General features: G+C 37.3%; 1 protein-coding gene across 2 annotated transcripts in view; it reads right to left on the bottom strand.

Annotated features, from left to right (window-relative positions):
* Window positions 1-706: 706 nt before the first annotated feature.
* Window positions 707-21,589, bottom strand: part of akt3a (v-akt murine thymoma viral oncogene homolog 3a) — a 93,956-nt gene continuing 73,073 nt past the window's right edge. For both annotated transcript variants that reach the window (XM_067386073.1, XM_067386074.1), the window contains exons 5-15: window positions 21,010-21,121; window positions 17,077-17,221; window positions 16,232-16,363; window positions 15,869-15,934; window positions 15,307-15,375; window positions 12,578-12,700; window positions 11,805-11,933; window positions 5,118-5,332; window positions 4,881-4,968; window positions 4,284-4,386; window positions 707-1,988 (exon numbers count right to left, since the gene is read on the bottom strand). In XM_067386073.1, the coding sequence (XP_067242174.1) occupies window positions 1,903-1,988; window positions 4,284-4,386; window positions 4,881-4,968; window positions 5,118-5,332; window positions 11,805-11,933; window positions 12,578-12,700; window positions 15,307-15,375; window positions 15,869-15,934; window positions 16,232-16,363; window positions 17,077-17,221; window positions 21,010-21,121 (1,268 nt within the window). In that variant the 3' untranslated portion in view covers window positions 707-1,902. The remainder of the gene's footprint in view (window positions 1,989-4,283; window positions 4,387-4,880; window positions 4,969-5,117; window positions 5,333-11,804; window positions 11,934-12,577; window positions 12,701-15,306; window positions 15,376-15,868; window positions 15,935-16,231; window positions 16,364-17,076; window positions 17,222-21,009; window positions 21,122-21,589) is intronic.

The following is a 21,589-nucleotide window of genomic DNA, read 5'->3' as shown; positions in this document are numbered from 1 at the left end:
TAAGGCACGCGATTGGTTGTCGGTTGCTAAGCATCTAGTTGTAACATTCTAACACCGCATTATTTCACACTATAAAGGTTGGGGTTAACACAAAAGAACTGCTAACTCTGCTCTGGAGCAGGGTTTCATAACCCCGGGTAAAAAGCGCTGCTAGTGTGAAACGCTCCTTTACCCGGGGTTAAAAGCGGTGTTTAGAACGACGATAACCCGGGGTTAAAAGCCATAAAAATGCTTAATGTTCACTTAAGAATTTTTAAGCTAATATCTGATTGGCGTATGAGGCCATGATGGAAGGATTTGATTTGTGTACAATAATATTTTAGGAAGGAATGTGAACATATTAGATGTAGCCAAGCACGTCAACGCTCAAAATAGCATTTAATTTATCTATACCTACAATTAAACAAAATGATTCCTTAATTTTCACTCTCCTGCCTTGAAGCAACAACGAGAATGTGCAGTGTTGTGTTTAAATGCTCATTAACAGCTAACGCTAAGCACAATGGAGCACGTGTCCTTCTCTGTTACAGACTTTCACATACAGTAACCTACTGCCAGAGGACAGCTGAATGAATCAGTATGGTCTTTTACAGCCCTTTCATTGGTGGAAAGACAAGCAAACACATTTCAACATCACTCAGACTGCTCACAATGTTGAGGAGGAAAATGAAACTCCAACACTACACTGGTGTGGGGGGGGGGGGGACAGTTAAGAGAAAACAAAATAGAAAACAAATGAAGGCCTTTGCATTGACCCGTCTACATTCGTAAGCCTTTTTAGGTGCATTTGTTTTATTCAAAAAAGGAGACTTCGAAAGCACTCTTAATAAACGAAAGGACAAACAAACAAACAGAAAAGAATAAATTAAATTTGCTTAAATATATATATTTTTTAATCACTTTTTTTCTTATTATAAAACAAATAAAATAGTGCTTCCTGACATTTTTTCTATTAATGCTGGCTTTTTTTTTGTTGTTGTTTGTTTGTTTTGTTATACTGTGATTGCACTATTGAGCGTTGAGTGGAAAGGGTTTCTCACAAAAAGTCTGGGGGAATTCATTCTGATCATCATATGAAACTACATCACAGCCATTTATCACTGCATAAAACACTCCACATCAGTCAAACGTGCCATCTTTTCTATAAAACACTGAGAACATTTTTCTTAAGGAGTGATATGCAAGAAATAAAGCCTTCCATGAATACGTTTATGGTCGAATTAATCTGAGTAACCATTTATAACGGGTAGTTTTAGTGACGGTTTAGCACTGCATAGCTCAGGTTCACAGGGCTTCATATGAAGGAATACTGTGTTGTGGAATGATGAGGGGTAAAGCTAGTCCTGGTGACTGATGAGTTGAACACAGATGTCCTCTGTGAAGCCTGAGTAAACCGTTTATGGCAGTTTTAAGTTTATATAACAGAAGGTGAGCCTTAAAAAGCTGAGACTGGAGCGATTTTGTGTAGTTATACTACATGTACCCGAGAGATTGGAATCGTAAAACCCATGTGAATCTCTAGCCATGCAGTTATATGTTTTCGTCTGAACTGAATGGATGTGTCTTGATATCAGTTCCCATTGAATAAGGAATGTGAATCTCAAACCAAAAAGAGAAACATAATAAATACAAAACTCCTAACAACCAGCAAAAGTTCTCCCATCTCGACCCAACCTTTGGGCTGGAGCTGTGAGGACGTTTGAGCGGGCTGGACCTCGGTCCGACCCCACGTGCAAATTCCCATCACCCTAAATCAGAAGTTTCCCTTGGTCTAGCTAAACAAATGACAGAACCAAGATGGACGATGGAGGGTCAATAGGGCCGGGGCTGTTAGAAGCTGAAGACTTAATTTGTTCCAGTGGTGACCTTGATGAGGATGAGGCAGTGTCGGCTGCGTGGCGCTCACTCTCTCCCGCTGGCGGAGTAGGAGAACTGGGGGAAGTGTGGCCGTCGCTCGTTGTCCATGCAATCCATCCCATCTTCATCAACTGAGGAGAAGGGCACAGGGATAATCGGTCAGGAGTGGCTAGTGTAATGTTACCGGTCGTTTTCAGCCAGGCGAATAAAATATTTTCTCCAGTTAGCTGAGAAGAAAACTTTATCTGAGCCGCTTTTACACTTCCCATCAGGTCACAAAAAAGCCTACAATATGCCAAAAAACTGGCACCCACACACTTACAGGAAACAAGCTGTTGAATATGGAGTCTGTGGAAGACTTGACAGTTTGCAGGCGAAAACAAGGTTGTTGCTTTTATTAAAAGGGTTATGAGGACAAAATTTAATTCGTCCCACACGTCCTAAATATCGACTAGACCTTTTATAAGCTTTGGCTTTGATACTGAAAATATTACTGCCTTAGTTTTACCTCACACTCTCAAGACCTTTTTAATTTAGCATTCAGAAGAGTTGATGGAAAGTACTGTAACCGACATGTGCAGCAAAAGCACAAAAACGGTTCAAAACGTTTTTGATTAGCATTTCATTTAATAAATGTTTATACGGTCAAGGTCGCTGATGGAAAAAGTAATTTACCTCTACAATAATGAAAATAATAATAATAATGTGTTGGCTGCTCTTCTGATCAAGAGAGATTTCAGTGGACTGAAGGTCCATTACACACTGCAGTTCATAAGTTTGGAGTCGGTAAGATGTTTTAATGTTTTTGAAAGAAATCTTTTAAAGGCTTAATTTTTTAAATACAAAATACTGTAAAAAAAAAAAAAAAAAAGTACTATTGTGAAATATTATTACAATTTATAATATCAGTATTCTATTTTAATATATTATAAATTGTAATTTATTCCTGTCATGAAAAGCTTAATTTTAGCAGCCATTACTCCAGACCTCAGTGTCACATGATCCTTCAGAAATCATTCTAATAGAGTGCCTCAGGGATGACGCATTTTTGTAGGCAAAACCCAGAAGCGAGTTAGCATTTTAGGACTTCCGGTTCCAACGCCGTAAAGTCTATGGGTTTTTTGAATGGGTTTTTGCTAAATCGCCTGAAATAAGGTCTGTGGTTAACAAAGCCTCTAAATACTTTCACGTTTTGATCTTTGACATAAAACACACCAGTTATAACCCACTTGTGATTTTTTTAATCTTTTACTGTGTATTAAAATCGGCGGTTGCTAACAAATTGCTTAAAGGGACTACTTCCTTTGGCGGGGACTTTAGACGTCATCATTAAAAACGGGACATTTGGACAGCATTTCTCATGAAAAAGTGGATAAGTATTAATAACAGCGCAGGTCATAATCAGTGAGCATGTTTTTAAATAAAGTTGTTTTCTAAATAAAGTTTGAGGAAGCTTGGTGGTGACAACGTTGATCCGCGACCATGGTGTGCTGTAGTCCGTTTATAGCCTACTGTTAGCTTTTTATATCTGATGACTTTATTTATGCTTCAAAATCTATAAATGTTGTGTTCACTTGTAAAGATTATCTTGATAATCAAAACGTGTAAGTGTCATAACCCTTTGTTAAACACAGAGCTTATTTTCTGCAATTTTCCAAAAGTCTATGGAAAAAAATGCATAGGCTTTCAACCGAGGGAACCCGTGCGCCGCTAACTTCCGGGTTGGCCTACAAAAACGCGTCATCCCTGGGGCACTCTATATGCTGCTCAAGAAACATTTCTTATTATTAATATTTATCTTGCTTTTTTTTAGTGGAAACTGATACATTTTATTCAGGATTATTTGATGAATAATAAGTTCAAAAGAACAGCATTTATTTGAAGTAGAAATCTTTTGTTACATTATACATGTCTTTCCTGTCACTTTTGATCAATTTGATGCATCCTTGCTGAATAAAAGTATCAATACCCCAACTGAATGCAGAAATCTCAGACTTTCCTAAAATAGGTCATTACTAAAATTCTATAAATTTAAAAAAATATCTTTGCTAATTTGAAAATGCTTTCAACTAATTGTATGCAGAAGCTCTGTTTGAGATCATTTTAAGATCTTTAAATCAAATATTCTTCAGATTCTGTCAGGGTCTGTGTGTTTGAGATGAAGAATGTACTGAACAACCAGATAACTTCTTCACAAACCTTCTTAAACAATATTATGTGTGAACACAAAGTAACACCCGTAGTTTTCAGGTGATCTCGATTTGTGCCAAAAAACAATTTTCCAGTACATGGCACACCTCTCACCACTAAGATAATTAATTCAGCACAATACTACATCAAGGCAGTATGTTTCTGAATGCACGTTTGTATCATTAGAGAATTGTCAATGTATGCAGAGATAAACAACAAACAACAGACAAACTCACATTTTTCAGGAGGGGTTATTGTAATCGTCTGAGCTGTGAACTCTTCATCGAAATATCTGGTATCTGTCTCTGACGACACCTGAGGCTTGAAGGGAGGTATCAGCTGAGGAAGGAGGAGAGGGGGATGAAAAAAAAAAAAAAACGGAGCACCTGTTTGTGCAGATCTGACACTGCATATAGTGTGGCGAGCTGGAGGGCTCAATCTAACGCCTCTGAACTGCACCTCTTCTGCCAGCCATTGTGTTATTTGAGAAGGCAGTTTAAGTGACAGTGACCTATTATAACATTGAGTCGCACAACCTCTGTTGCAACATGTAGCCTACTATTAAAAGTATTCTGCTGTGTACAACTTTTAATGAACTATTTAATTGAAATAGCGTAAAATAAGAATGAAAATCAAATTATGACATACAAAACTCAATTATGAGATATAACATCACAATTACAAAAAATAGTCAAAATTACAAGAATTTTTTTTTTTTTTTTTTTTTTTTTATATTTTTACTGTGATGCAGAGGTCGACTTCAATATTCAGCACAACATGAAAATACCTTTATGTGTATTGGAGAAAGCAGGACAGCATAAACTCTAAGTTACCTTTTTATCATAGACATCCTGCCAGTCAATTCCAGCAAAGAAACTATGTCGCATAATTTCCTTAGCATCATCCGGACCTCCACCAAGTCTGACAGGAAAAATGAAAGGATGGGACATGTATTTAGCCAGAAGACAACTGATGATTTTACACCAGTTCATGTCTAATTAGGTGAAATATAAAGAAATCTATCTGTATTGTGATGAATGTTTCTGATTTAGACCAGGTGTGTTTTGTACCTCTTATTGGGATCTTTGATGAGCAGACCTGACAGAAGAGACTTGGCATCAGCAGAAAGCGTCCTGGGGAACTTGATGTCCTCCATTAGAATGAGCTCAAAGAGCTTCTCATGGTCCTGATTGTAGAAAGGCAGTCGGCCACACATCATCTCATACATGACCACACCAAGACCCCACCAGTCCACCGCACGGCCGTAATCATTGTCCTCCAGCACCTGAGGACAAACACAAACATTCCTGCATGAAAGCATTCAAGATCGACCCTCAAAATATCAAAGGTAGACCCCAAAATGTATCAGGACTCTTTGTACAGAAAGAAAACCTCATCATTGAATGTTAAATATGTTAAAGTGTTAACCTGTTTAACATTTAATCATGGATAAACAGTCAAAAACCTCTCAAAAATATGGAGCAGGGATGTGGAAGATTCAGAACTGTCTCTCTTTTAATTCATGAGTGTGAATGTGAATTGAATTGGCCACACCCCACAGAAGTTGAATTGGAATTTCAGTGACAGAAAGAGGAATTTGCAATTTAAATAAATTAAACACATGTAATGCATTCTAAAATCCATCCATCCATCTATCTACCCATCTATCCATCCATATCTATCCATCCATCCATCCATCCATCTGTATAGCATCCATCTATACATCTATCTATCATTCACCCACCCATCTATCCATCGACTCATCATCCATCTATATATCTATCTGTCTGTCCATCCATCCATCATCTATCTATCTATAGATACATCTATATATCTATCCATCATCCACCCACCCATTTATCCATCTATCATCCTATCCATCCATCCAACGTATATATCTATCTATCCATCCATCCATCTATCTGTATAGCCATCCACCCTCCCATCTATCTATCTATCATCCACCCACCTATCCATCATACACCCACCCACCCATCTATCCATCCATCGACCTATCCATTTATCCATCCATCCATCCATCCATCCACCCACTCATCCAGACAGACCCATCCATCCATCCATCCATCCATCCATCCATCCATCCATCCATCCTTCTATATATCTATCCATCTGTCCATCCATCCATCTGTATCTATCTATCTATACATACGTCTATACATCAATCCATCATCAACCCACCCATTTATCCATCCATCGTCTCATCCGTCCATCCGTCAATCATTCCATACATCTGTCCATCCATCCATCCATCATCTATCTATCTATACATACATCTATATATCTATCCATCATCCACCCACCCATTTATCCATCCATCATCCCATCCATCCATCCATCCAACGTATATATCTATCTATCCATCTATCTATATAGCCATCCACCCACCCATCTATCTATCATCCACCCACCTATCCATCCATCCATCCATCATCCACCCACCCACCCATCCATCCATCCATACATCAATCCATACATCTATATATCTATCCAATCACCCACCCATCCACCATCCATCCATCCTTCTATATATCTATCCGTCTGTCCATCCATCCATCTGTATCTATCTATCTATACATACGTCTATTCATCAATCCATCATTCATCGACCCACCCATCCATCCACCCGTCAATCATTCTATATCTATCCGTCTATCCATCCATCCGTCAATTATTCTATATATCTATCCGTCTGTCCATCCGTCCGTCCGTCCATGAGAAACATAACAATCAATTTCATGTTCATAACAGTCATTACAGCTGAGAGTTTCAAAATAAATGGCAGTTATGAACAACAGTGCTAATATATGAATATGAGTAGCTGATAATGGCAGCACTTCACACACTCTTATTGTAGTGCTTATCATCACCAAAATCATATCAGCGCAAGCCAGCTCCGTCTCTCTGGCCCATCAGCTCTGGACTGATAAAAGTGATTGAACGTTCATCCTGCACCAGCGGATCGGGTCAAAGTTTCAGCACAGGATAGAGTTGGAACCTGGAAGCACAGTCCTAAAAGCCTGATATCGTTGGATCAAAGCTGTGCTTTTGGGCAAGCATCCCGGGCCCCAATTACCGAGGACGCTCATACACACCTTACCGGTAGCTCTTAAAGTCTAGGTGGCAAAAACAAGGCGGCTGGAGTTAGCGTGCGATGGAGAGGAACTCTTCAGAGTGGAGAGTGGTGATTAATACGTCTGAATAATGACAAGGCTGGCTGGCACTGAGCCAGTTAAGCATATGCTCAGAGTGGTGTTATAATGATGTCTCCTTTCTGATCTTTAAAAACAGGCAGAACTGCATGAGTCAACAGCAGCATTCATTACTCTATCTGATTAGGGAGCACAATATGAACGTCCATGTGTGAAAGCAGCGCTAACAACCTCCATACAGTGAGATGGGTGTATATGACTACGCCACATATATGTCAGAGCGAATGCGCTGAAAGGTACATTGCACACACTGTGTGTTTTAAACTACACTACAGTTCAAAAGTTTGGGATCTGTAATTATTAAAGAAATGAATACTTCATATTAGAATGATTTCTGAAGGATCATGTGGCACTGAAGTCTGGAGTAATGATGCTGAAAATTCTGCTTTGCATCACAGGAATAAATTACATTATAAAATATACTGAAATAGAAAACAGTTATTTTAAATTGTTTTTACAGTAGTTTTGATCAAATAACTACAGCCTTGGTGAGCATAAGAGCACAAATTTTACCGACCACAAACTTTTGAACAGTAGTGTATGTTACTTGGTGGAATAAATAAATGTCATATCAAATGTGCTGATTGTGCACTGTGTGATTTCAACTACATTACATGGTGGAATAATTATTTAATGCTATTATTATTCATAATTAATTGAATTATTTACTGAACATGGGCATCGTTCATTATATTTCTGTTGCAGCTTCTTCATACAACAAAGTTCAAGTGATTTTTTCAAAGTTAAGGGTGCTTTTCATCAAAGTTATTCCTTTAATTGTGAGTGTGAATTAAAGTGTGTTTGAATTAGACAGACAGAATGGGTGTATTTGTGCACGTCTATGCGAAGACAGGACTGTGTGTTCTGGAAGCAAACAGGAGCATAAGCATGCACAGAAACACGAGGACACTGTTCATGTGTGTGTGCGGCACGTATGGCCGGATTGTGCTGTTTGTCCTGGGAGTGTACGTGAGCAGCTCGGCTGCAGGCGGGGATGCGATTAATGCACACAGAGCCAGTTGGGGTCTCCCTGTTCCAGAGCCACAGGCGAGGAGGAGCGGCCGCAGGGGAGGAACAGGCCCCTGCTCGGACAGCCATGTGGCAGGGCTGCTGCTCCCAGGACTGGGCCCTTGGCAAGGCTGGCCGGGGAGGGATGGGACAGAGAGCCTGTGGCTCCACCAGCCCAGTTCCCCAGCAGGGCAGTGGAACAGACAGCCTCCATGAGCTTATCCCACTTTGGCCGGGCTACATGAGGACGCTTGCGCACAATCACACAGATAGGGGTGTGCAAAGTGTATGCACACATACTGTAAACACGCACGGATCGCGGTATGCACGCTTACCTGCTGCTAAGCACCTGTACGCATCCTTCAAGATGACGAACGCTAACCACAACTGCATGCTGACAAACGCACGTCCTGTAGGCTCATTTAGATAAAACTAATGTGCTCTGAATCACACCTGGAAACCAGCGATAATGTTTTATTGGTTGTAAACATGCTGCAGAAACGCTGTAATTACTAAACGCTAAAGATGTGACAGATGAGAACTCAATGACAGATGACATACAGCTTGTGAAAACGAACTGTTATTAGAGAAGTATTTCTGTAAATGTATCTTCATTCATTCTCATTAACACTTAAAACATTTGGTGAGGGCCAAATTTAAGCGAAACTATTCCAATTTCACTTCTGTAACCCTAAAAGAAAATATTTTTTCCCTTAAAATATCTTTCACACTCTCTCTCTTTCTTCTTTCTCTCTCTCTCTCTCTAATCCCCCTCTACTTTGCATCTCCAGAACTTGGCTCAGGCTGTGCTCTGTTATTTTTACACCAGTACGGCAGTATAGATTTCCAGGTTTCCCAGCCACCTTCTTCCAACCTTCCCCATCTGCCACCATCTGCCTCTGTTTAGCATGTACTTTTTTGTGCAATCACATACTCTTGTGAAAAATAACCAACACTCAAATCATCTCCTGGCACAGCGGCCAGGCTGAGCAAAACAAAATGTTGCGCCAAATTGTCTTCCGTACTTTTTCGAGTGGAATCTATATCCCCCTTCACTCCCGCTGCCGCCCCCTGCCCGCTCCCCCCTCCTGTCTATAAATATGGATTTAGCCACTGCAATCTGGGCACCATGTAAACCTCTGGTTGAACAGAAGGTTGAACAGCAAAAAACTATTCAAATGAAAATAAAATGATACTTATTTTTGCTATTTATTTCATTTAAGACATGATCTATGCTCTGATTTATCAGGGTGTGCATTATATTACTGATAAAAATATCTAACACTTATAACACAGCCTACACATGCAATGGTAATGAAATGAAGCGAAGTGGTAATATATTAATATTGTATTTATTTACACTACCTTTCAAAAATTTGGGGTCAGTAAGATTTTTTGTAAGAAAAAAAATTACTTTTATTCAATTGATTGAAAGACATTTATGTTACAAAATATTTCTTTTGTAAAATGTTGCTCTTTTGAACTTTATATTCTTGAAAGAATGCTGAAAATGAAAAGCTGTTTTTAATAGTAATAATATTTCACAATATTACTGTTTTACTGTATTTTTATCAAATAAATGCAGTGTATAAAGTGTATTAATATGTATTTTAATATATATATATATATATATATATATATATATATATATATATATATATATATATATATATATATATATATATATATATATATATATATAAAATGTATTTGTTTTTTTCCATTAATTCATTTGTTTATTTATTTGTAATACACTTTATAACCAGTTCAGTCTTTTAAAGAATAATTGATACCATAGTTATTATACTTTCCTCCTTGCACATTTGAAAGCTAAAATTCATAACATATGACATAACACCAATATGTTTTCCTGGTGTTTGATTTCACCAATTTTCACCTATTTTCTCAAGCGCTACACATCATGTTATCTCCTTTGAATCAAGACAACCTGCTCTAAAAATGGTGATAATGATATTAAAAATATGAAATTGTAAAGTATCTTTGAAACTTCATTCTGCATGGCCGCGGGTTAGTGACGTCATCACCACCGCAAGTTTGTTTTGGTCTTATAGTGTATCAGTAATCAAAATAATTAAAAAAATTACAATTACTTGAAGGATCCAAATGTCTCTTAAATTAACTGTTAGAGTCACACTAGCTGTTCTTAAGTTCAAAATTAATTTTTAATTTTTATTTTTTTTAGGCTACTTGTAATACAGTTATGATTTACAATGGTATGTTCTTCTGGACTTTCACTAAAAGTGCATTTAAACAAACATCAATGTTTTGCCTGACAAGGACAAACAGGGGCATTTAACTGAATTATAATAGGCTTCATCACGAAGTCAGTCGTTGCCCTGCATCATGTTCGTCACTAAGCAACTGCATGCAATGTAAGAAAACGTACAGGTCAGGGTGCGTTAAATGCGTTAAAGTGCCCCTATTATGGATTTTTGAAAATGACCTTTCATGTAGCGTGTAACATAGCTCTAAGTGAATGAAAACATCTCTTAAAAAAAACTCTTAAAGTGCACCATATATGAAGTTATTGTCTCTCAAAAGTAAAAGAAGCCCACTTATTGCACACGCAGAAGGCCAGGGAAAATTATTTCAACAATACCACAGCAGTACAATCTTTTGTTGTGTTTCCGTCATTTTACTGACGACTGCTTCTCAAACCTCGGGGAGTTTGACGCAGGATTCACAAAATGCTTGGTCTTAAAATATGGATCAATGCCCAGTTTATTTGGACCAGCTTGCTTCTCTGAATCTCAACGTGTAAGTATGATTTATAATTGATGTTTATATTTTCTAGCGATTGTTCAAAATTCGTAGTTTTTTACACTGAAAGGAGGGGTTTAGAGAGACTGATTCATTGAACTGCTTCAAACTAATAATTTACCAATCTTTGGTGAACTTAGGTGAAATTAAATGTATATTATGAGAAAACGAAAGTGTTTTTTGAACTTGCATGCATGTAAACCTGTTGTAGGAGACTCCCAAAACAATATTAGGAACCTTAAAAAAGGCATAATAGGGCCACAATTAATCACACCAAATTACTGTGTAAAATCGACAGCCCTAATTGTAATATACATATCTATGATATATACAACATTACAGCACGTCTTACTGCCATCATCTTCCAATGTAAAAGAATAAGTATGGTTAATGCTGACTGGCCAACGCAACTGTCAACAAGAAGTTCCTTTCACCAACTAGAAAACTTTCGGCACACCCATTTCCCTGACCTACAGCTGTCCCTCTCTCCTTTCAAGGTATTCCAGAAAGCAGGTTATGCGACTTTGGTAAGTTTACCCAAAGTAAGCGAATAACCTCAACCTGAGGTAACTTTGAGGCTAAGTAGCCATATTTTCTGAACATAAACTGCTGAAATTATAAATTTGTCATTTAAAAATTGTTGAGCATGTTCATGGTCTACTGCATATGCTCCATTGATTAATACTGACAGTTTTTGGGATAGTTGCAGGCTTTGTTAACCATCAGGGGTTTCTTTACCTCTGGTGCCAGATACTCTGGCGTCCCACAGAAGGTCTTCATGGTAGCAGCATCGGTGATTCCTTCCTTGCAGAGGCCAAAGTCTGTAATTTTGATGTGACCATCTTTATCAAGCATTAAGTTCTCCAGCTGGGCAAAAAAAAAAAAGAAAGAGTGAATTTATCGACTTTTTGAAACACCATAGATTCACAAAACTTTAAAGCTCTTTTCAAATCTGTTTCAAATGCTTTGAACTGATTGAATTTATTTCCCTGAATTAATATGCAATGGTCATTAAGTTTATTTTCTGTTTCATTAAAGCATCTTTATAATACAATGAACAAGTATGCCTTCTACATGTATTGAATTCATGGGTGAAATAACATAAAAATCCTAGAAAAACGTATTTAAAGTGTATATACGTTTTCTCAATTCATGATGTTAATGATGGCTATAAAAAAGTTGACAACTACAAAAATCTATTTCTTCCCAGGAAGTGGAAAGAAACTTCAAGCCACATTAATTTAACCTTTCAATTTTAATGGCTAAGCTGTTTGTCCAAGTTTCTTGGCACTTTCACAACTGGCTTGGTCCAAGGCTGCGAGCAAAAAAGATGTGTCATCATCCACAGCCGCCAGAGTTTGATGTTTCCAAAAACCAAAGAAAAAAGCCCCAAACTCTAGAGCTTTTAATTACATTTTCAGCATCCCCAGACATACATTCAGATAAAGGCATCACGACTGAACAAAACCTTCTCTCTAAATATATGAATTCTTTCCCCTTTTTCTGTTTACCTTGAGATCCCGGTACACAATCTTGGCAGAGTGCAGGTAGTCGAGGGCGGAAACGATCTCGGCGCCGTAGAAGCGCGTGCGGTCCTCGGAGAACACCCGTTCTCTCGACAAATGGAAAAACAGCTGCAGGGTAAACAGCAGGGACAGGATTGCAATAATTACTGATTTATTGGAGGAAATTAACACAACACAAACTGCCTCACATCGCCATATTGAGATGATAGATGGCGAGGCCCTCGGAGGACGCCCAGCGAACCCAGACAGCAGCTGGCACATCATCCCCGGCTTTCCAGAGACAGGCCGGCGCGGCCTGTTAAATCAGCATTTTAATCAATACACCAATCTTGTTAAAGGCAGCGCTGCGTGCTCATGGGCTAACGCTCCATTAAAGTGGCAGGAGCACCCCGTCCCCTGCAATCATCTCTGCCGTAGGTTTTATGGAGTATCTTCCCTCTCCCCTCCCGAGTCAATGTCAAGGGTTCCTGTCAACTGTCTGGCCCTCAGCACCACTTGAACCCCAGCTTATAGAAATTACCCAGAAGCCCAATGAGGAGAGTCTGTCTATTAATTGCTGTGGGATGTTTGAATATGGCTGTCCGGGGAGAGCTAACGGCTTCGCTGATCAGCTGAAGGAGGGGGTAAGCGGGTGGCGTGCAGGGGACCGGGGTGGCCGAGGACAGGTGTGCCTTCATCAGAGCACTGGCAGCTGTGAATGTGGCGAGGCTGAAAGGGGAGAGACGGATGGGCTCTGCGCAGCGTGCGGAGGTTAGGGGCTCTGGCTGGACCAGGCAAGGGGAGCAGGTGACATTGCAGGCTGAGGGAATGAGAGCGAGATTGCCGCTTCTCTGATTAAACAGCACCGTTGGTGGTGGAATTTCATTTATCAAAACTCGAGTCCCTCAAGATGGAATCCTGCGGTCTGCCATATCAACAGAGCGACAAACTTCTACCAAGTACATCCTGAGCAACAACAAACTTTTACCAAAACTTATAACAATACAATCACAATCATTTTGAGTCTGAAACAGTTATTAGAGGTAGACCAAAAATCAATTTGACTGACATTTTTTACTGATATTCACACTTTTATACAAGTAATTGGTTGTTCAAAAATCAGGTCTACTAAAACAGTACCATTTGGTAAGTCTCTAAAGACAACAACTCAACAACAACATTACACCACTATGATCAGACAACTGTGTTTACTACGGAAGAGGATTAGGGCCAAGCAATAATAAAAAAAAATACCCATCTCGAAATTAAAGTTGTTAATTTTGAGAAAAATCTCGTTAAATTTCAAGAAAAAAGTCAAAATAAAATGTTGAGAATAAACTCATTAAATTACGAGAAAAAAGTCGAGATAAAATGTTGAGAATAAACTAATTAAATAATGAGATAAAATTAAATAAGAAAAAAAATTTAAATTATGAGAACAAATCCGTAATTTAACGAATTTGTTCTTGTAATTTAACGACTTTTTTCTCATATTTAATGACTTTATTCTCAACATTTTATCTCAAATTTTTTCTCGAAATTTAACGGCTTTTTTCTCATAATTTAACGAATATTTTCTCGTAATTTATTGATTTTATTCTCAACATTTTATCTCGACTTTTTTCTCGTAATTTAATGACTTTATTCTCCACATTTTATCTTGACTTTTTTCTTGACATTTAACAAGTTTTTTCTTGTAATTTAACGAGTTTATTCTCAACATTTTATCTCGACTTTTTTCTCGTAATTTAATGACTTTATTCTCAACATTTTATCTTGACTTTTCTCTCGAATTTTAACAAGTTTTTTCTCGAAATTTAACAACTTCAATCTCGAGATGGTTTTATTTTTTTATTATTGCTTGGCCCTAATCCTCTTCCGTTGTTTACAGGTAAAACCACTTTGTCCTTTTTTTTGCATAATTACTCAATGTTAATTCATTACTTTATGTAACAGCCATTCATTCACAGGAAAGAAACGTGAAGAATTTTAAGTTACACCAAGTCCAAAACAAAGATTCATTATTAAATAGCAAAATAAGAAGGAATAAAAAGGACTAATACTACTACTACTACTAATAATAATAATAATAATAATAATAATAATAGAAATAATAATACAGTAATCATTTAATTCACATAACTTTGAATAAAATAATGGAATAAATAATAAAATAACAATATTGTTGCTTTTGATTAAATATTAATTTTGTTTTTATCCATTAAAAGTTGAAAAACAAATGTGCATAAAACAATAACAATAAATACATTTCTAATTTAGATTGCAAACAAATTTGCACAAAATAATAAAATAATTTGTTGATATTATTAAATATTCATTTTATGTTTTAAACCATTTAGATTTCAAAACAAATGTGTATAAACACAACAATAATAATTATAATAATATTGTGTAAAAAAAAGCAGAAATAAAACAAAGATCGGTTTTGCATATCAAAAATATAATTGTTATCGGTTGTTAATAATATTGGTTGATAATTTGATATTTGTTACAATTTTCCCAAAGGATGTCTCTTCAAACTGTGGAAGTATCACAAGATATGATGATGCACTTCTCTCTTGCACTTAACTTTTCTTTGACAACCAATAACATTTTTAGCTCACCACAGCACAAGTAAGCAGATATTAATGACAGCATTACTACAGAAATGGATTGTCTGCCAACACAGACGATAAGACAGACATACAAACAAACAAGTGCAGACGCACACGTACCTCTCCTCCATTGACATACTCCATCACGAAGCATAGGCGGTCTTTTGTTTGGAACGAGTACTTCAAAGACTGAAACAGCAGGTGAATACACCATTAGAAGAAAAACAAAAGGCAAAAATCCCACAAAACTAAAACAAACACAACAAACGAGAGATGCTCATCAAAATGTATGCAGTGAGTGTGTTTGTCTCGAGAGAAAATGAAAGGAGCGTTTTGAAGAGCTTTGCTCTTTCTGGTAGGCCTTGATGCTAACTTTGAGGGAAGGTGAAGTTTACGAAGGAACACCAGCTTGAGTGACAGTAGTAAATTGTTTTTGCTAAACCTGCTGTGTATGTTGCGTGGCATACAACAGCATCTGGAGTGTCAGAAAATTACCTCTCACTGGCGAGTTCTCAACAGATGCACAGCTACATTTAGGCCGTTAATTTATTACAGTTTATTCTCTACATTATAATGAGGCTCCAGGGAAAAGCCAATCATATATACAAAAGCATTGTGAAGCTTTAAGGTCTCTGTAAAGCCACTCTGAATGATAGTTGTTCATTATAAAATGTGCACTCACGGTTAAAAAAGGATGTCTCGTGTTCTTTAGTACTCTGCTTTCTGTGAGCGTGTGGGCCACTTCATCCTACGGGAAGAAAAAGAAGGTGGCTCGTGAATTGTGTTTTCTCAAGATAAACAGTATTTGCTAAAAGCACATGTGCACAGTGAAGACATTATTTAGAGTCCTAGATATAATGAGATTGAATTACAAAGCATGGGGTTAAAATTACACTTTTAGAACTGTTAAAAATGTCATTAACCTAACTCACACAATACAAAATGCTTTGTTTGAAACATTAACATCCTGAATGGAAAGATCAAAACATTTTCAAATAAAATTCATTTAAAAAAAAAAAAAAAAAAAAATTCTGATTAATCTTACCTTTGCTATAATAACCTCTTTCTTTAAAATTTTCATTGCATAATATTTCCCGCTGGCCTTCTCCCTTACGAGAATGACTTTTCCAAAAGTGCCTTTTCCCAATAATTTTAAGTAGTCAAAGTCATTCATTGTCTGCAAAAAAAGAAAAAAACAATAAATTGTCAGACATACTGAAATTCAAAGCATATAATTAGGGTCTACATTTCTATTTTGTTAATGTAACTCAATCAGAATACGTCCACATCTCTATATCTGCTGCGAGGTTGTAATCCTGCCGCTCAGAGACTCCACTGTCACCAACACACTGACATGTTTGTACATTAGCTTGCTGTTAAAAATGATGAAACTCCCAGAAATACACTGCCTAAAAACACAATATTGAGAGAGATTCATAAACTTCTGAGTCGCAAGGTCTGTTTCATACATTATATCCTGAATCTGCGGGCTGCAGCGTAACTTCAGCTGTAGGCGTGCATTGAGCTTTTACGCTGACAGCGCTTCTTCTGCAGCTCCAGAGAGAAAAAGGAGTGGTTTCTAGGTTACTACATTGCGTATTTCCTGTATAAATTGTGCCATTATGTGCCATTGATAACTTTATCAATGGTCAAACAGCCATAAACTTCTTAAAACATGCTGATTCAATCATGTAATTTTATGTTGCTTTTATACAGATCATGTTGATAAATAGGTTTGGAGTGAACATCTTTGCTACATACATAAAAGGCTCAGCACCCAAACTCTACTTTCAGACACAGAAACGAGCCTTAATTTAACTTTTTGCCAGCTTCCAATGTCTCCGGTTAATGATGTTCCCAGCAAACATCAAAATCTGTATTTGAAGGCACCTTGCGTTTATGGTGGCTGATAGACGTGTCCATCTCCTCCTCTCCCATGTTGTCTATCTGTGAGGTGGGACTACACTGGATACGTTCCTCTTCCTGTCTTTGGAGTTTATCTGCCACCATCTGGATCGCCTCTGCCCACTCATCCCTTTGGAAGCACACACAAAACCCATGTTTCTAAGTAGAAAGCCATTTAAAAAGCATAGCTTCATACTCTTGAGACACACTAAACACACATGTAGTTCAGTTATAAATGTAAACTTGACTTTATTACTTTGTTGAAGACATTAGGCCAGACCATCTGATTAAATCACAAGGCCATTCTCACTAGCTGACAGTATAATCTGAGTGGGGAAGCCACCCCTCTCTGCGAACGAGTGTCTCCCTCCATTGAGTTTTCATTTGTCGTGCAGCACAACATCTGTTGTGAAGAATCAGTGGTGCATTCATGTTTTTGAGCATGTGTTAGTTTTATAATGATGGATTCATTTGAGCGAAGCTAGCAGTTTCTCACTGTTTCACAGCACTGGACTGAAGCAGAGAGTACGGATGCGTTGTCTACTGGTACTCTGTGCTGCAGTGCTACAGATTTACAGTGGTACATAAAAATATTGCAATTTTATTGCAAATCTTGAAACTTGGCTTGAACAACAACGTGCCACTATTCAGCACATTTTGGCAGTTTGCCGTGCTGGAAAAAACAGCTTAACCCAGTTTAAGGTGGTTAACTCTCCAACCCTGCCCAGACTAGATATGCTGGTCTATTTAGAGGAGTTTAGAGGCACTTCTCAGATACAAACTTTTATAGGAAACACTGATATGCAGATATATGCACTGTAAAATGTGATTAGTTGAGTTTACTTAGAAAGCTTAATTAAACTGTTGGGTTTACATAAAAAACTTAAGGAAACCGATTGCCTTAAGTTTAGCAAGTAAGTTAACTCATCATCATTGATAAAACTAGCTACCACACAGTACAGAGTACTTAGAAATCTTGAGGATTGGTAATTCAATTTTACAAATTGAGTACTTAGTTCAGTCATGTTAAAAATCTTGTTCACATTATGTAGAAACTGCCTTAAATTTCTCAAGCATTTTTTACTCAAAGTTGCAACAATGGACCATACATTTATTTGTATTTATTAAACTGGAGATACTGTTGAAAATAATAAAGTTTGATGTCACCATCATGGTGGAAAGTGTTTGCTTTAGTTGGGCTCTTGACCTTGACTTTTTTTCCATTGTTGCAACTTTGAGTAAAAAATGCTTGAGAAATTTAAGGCAGTTTCTAAATAACGTGAACAAGATTTTGAACATGACATTTTACAGTGTGCACATACGCTACTGTTTAAAAGTGGGTCAGTAAGATGTTTTTTTTTTTTTTTAAGAAAAACTAATTATTTTTATGCAGCAAGTATGTATTAAATTGAGAAAAAGTGACAGTAAAGGCTTGTTACAAAACATTTATATTTCAAATAAATTCAGTTTCAACTTTCTACTGAATTCTGGAAAAAAAAAGACTTTTCACAAAAATATTAAGCAATGCAACTGTAGCAGCAAATCAGCATCTTAGAATGATTTTTGAAGGATCATGTGACACTAAAGACTGGAGTAATGATGCTGAAAATTCAGCTTTGCCATTACAGGAGTAGATCAAATTGTAAAACATATTAAAAGCATAAGAGACTTCTTTCAAAAACAAAATCTTACCAAATCAAACTTTTGAATAGTAGTGTCATCCAAAGCGAACTGATGCACATTACTTTGTTTTCTTTTATTACAAAGAAACTGAATATTTTAACAAAAAAATAAAATTAAAATACTTATATACATATAAGTATTATGACAAATATATAACACACATATATATGTGTGTGTTATATTGTGTTATATTATTTATGTATGAATATATATATTTATTTATTGACAGAATTATTGAATCTATTACCAGCCACAGATTCATTTCATCAGCAGGCCAAGGTTTTTCATTTGTTGCATGAGGTACTGATTTAGTACTGATACAGCAGTACCAGAGGCTGGTATCGTACCAAAGCAAAAATTTTTGGAATTGATCCAATCCTACCAGGCAGAATCTGAAAACTTTTGCACTCTTGTGCATTGCCATTGGTTAGTGGAAACCCCTCAAAAAAAAAAAAAAAAAAAAAAAATCATTCATTATCAACATAATGTATGGATTTCCATTCATATTCTGGAGCTTTTTTTTTTCAGTGGAAGCTACAAACCCCATGGTGAATGTTACATTCCAATCGTGGTGCATTTGAAAGCCCAAGGCAAATTCAAGATCCTTTGGGTTAACACAGTAACATATACGTAGGGCCCCACGCACCCTCTCAAGGTCGTGCGGATGAATGGGTGTGGAGTGGTTTGGTGTATAATGAGCGGTTTTTGCTAATGAGAGATAAAGGCTTTGAATACAGTCTGGCGTTATGCCAGCTGCCGCCACATCTCTCCTCCTCACATGTAGGCCTGCAGTTTCTGGGCCTCTGCCAGTACGCCATGTCCCACTCCTGTTCAGAGCTGTGTGTGTGTGGGGTAAACAAAGTGCGCATTGGACTGCAATGCCCTGTGATAGACAGACAAGTAAGTTAGGGGTGCAATGAATAAATGGCTTAGTGTCTGTTCTTATCTTTTACATTATTAGATGCTTTGCATTTTAACAATTTCTATCAGTCTATTTCAAACACTCTTATACGGTCTGCTTAGACTGAAAAGAATTCTGACAATAATAATAAGCAACTATTTTTCAGCTTTTTGGATATGTGGAAAAAAGCATATTTGTCAGCCACCTGAATAAAAGAAACTAAAAGAGGACTGGACCACAGTCTGTCAGCCTAAAGTCACTGATCAACATCATAAAATGAAAAATATGATGAATCATTTAAGACATTATTTCTCAACTGGTGAGTCATGACCCAAAAGTGGGTCATGGAGTGTGTAGTCAAAGAAACAACAAAAACTTTTTACTAAATGTTTTCTGATGTGAGACTTTTATTTTGAAAGACGTGCTTGAAAGCTGTTGACTCCTCTGCAAAGACTTTGCTCTTCTGTCAGACAGAATGCATTTCCATTCCACTGCACTACATTTCCATTGTTTTTTTTATGTAAACACGCTAGATGGACATGTTTGACCATTGCGCTCGCATCTTTTGCAGAGTCTCGCGCATGACTCGGCATTCTGAAAACAAAGCACTCAAGTTAAACTTTTAAAAACACATCTCTAGACCTTGCGGGGGGGTTTTCTGCTCCACTGACCTGCTTCTCGTGTAGTTCCGATTCAGTATCTGCTTTCAGACAAGATATTCTAACATTTCTTTCGTAACTTGTTAGGGCCGGTTCACACAGAATGCATTTTTGCAGTCAAAATTAAGAGCATACAAAATGTTGTAGTTGTCAATTTCCAAAATTCCAAAAAGTAACAATAAATTACATAAATGGTACATTGTTTGTTAACTGGGAAGGATTAGCATCCAGGTATGATTTTCATTCTATTCATCAGGACCAGTGTCCGTTTGTTTTATTAACAGTTCATGTTAGTATTGTGTATTTACCATGGTAACTGTAGTTTCTGTAGCCTTAACCCAAAATTCCATATTCCATATTTAAAATACTGTTTATTCATCAGTGTTAGTGAAATTATTACAATTTATGTGCATGTTAAGTAAAGTGGGATAGTACTTATTGTTAACCAATAGTTTTTTCCCTAAAAATGTTGGTCGTGACTTAGCGACCATGGGAAAATCTGGGTCCCATGGCAAAACCAGTTGAAAACCACTAGGATTATTGACAATGACTAATTACTGAAAATGAATGCACAATATAAATACACCGAACAAAATGAATGTATATGGACACTATCATAATCTCTAAAATGATGCTGTTAATAGTTGTGTTTTTTACATCAGAGACCGTTCTCACCTCTCCTCTGGCGTGTCCACATGGAAGGTCCTCTCTATGACTGTAGTCCATTGTAGACATCTAATAATAAAAGTGTTCGGCTTTGGTCGTTCTGTTTTCATCAGCTGGCATTCTGGAAGGACAGATCAAAAGAAAAACGTAGCCACTTTAAATTTCATGTTTTCAATACGAAAAAAAAAAAAAAAACACACTAAATAAATATAGACTTAAATCACAGGCAGGGAGAAAGCTGACCTGAATTCTAGAGTAAACTCAGCCCATTTCCTAACACACCGGCTGCGAGTGTTTGCCATTGTCAGAGTGTTTTATTTGATGAACAGAGGGGAAGCAGCGAGTCCGATGTAAAACAAATGGCCATTAGCAGAGAGGAGGCAGCGGGTGGGAGAGATGAACGAGCGAGAGGTACATTTGCTGGAATGTGGCGCAACATTTCATATACAGCACTTAGCTCTGCCACATCAGCCACTGCTCAGTCAGAGGGAAATAATGCACTTCTCGGGTACTTTATGAAAGTAGCAGGGAACAGAGGTGACGTCCAGACTGGGCTCATCGCCGCTGCAGATTTTGGGGACAATGCCCA

This window comes from Chanodichthys erythropterus, chromosome 5 (genome assembly GCF_024489055.1).
Source record: "Chanodichthys erythropterus isolate Z2021 chromosome 5, ASM2448905v1, whole genome shotgun sequence".
In the NCBI taxonomy this organism is placed as follows: Eukaryota; Metazoa; Chordata; class Actinopteri; order Cypriniformes; family Xenocyprididae; genus Chanodichthys; species Chanodichthys erythropterus.
The sequence above is the reverse complement of the archived record's forward strand: the minus strand, read 5'-3'. Positions and strand labels throughout refer to the sequence as shown.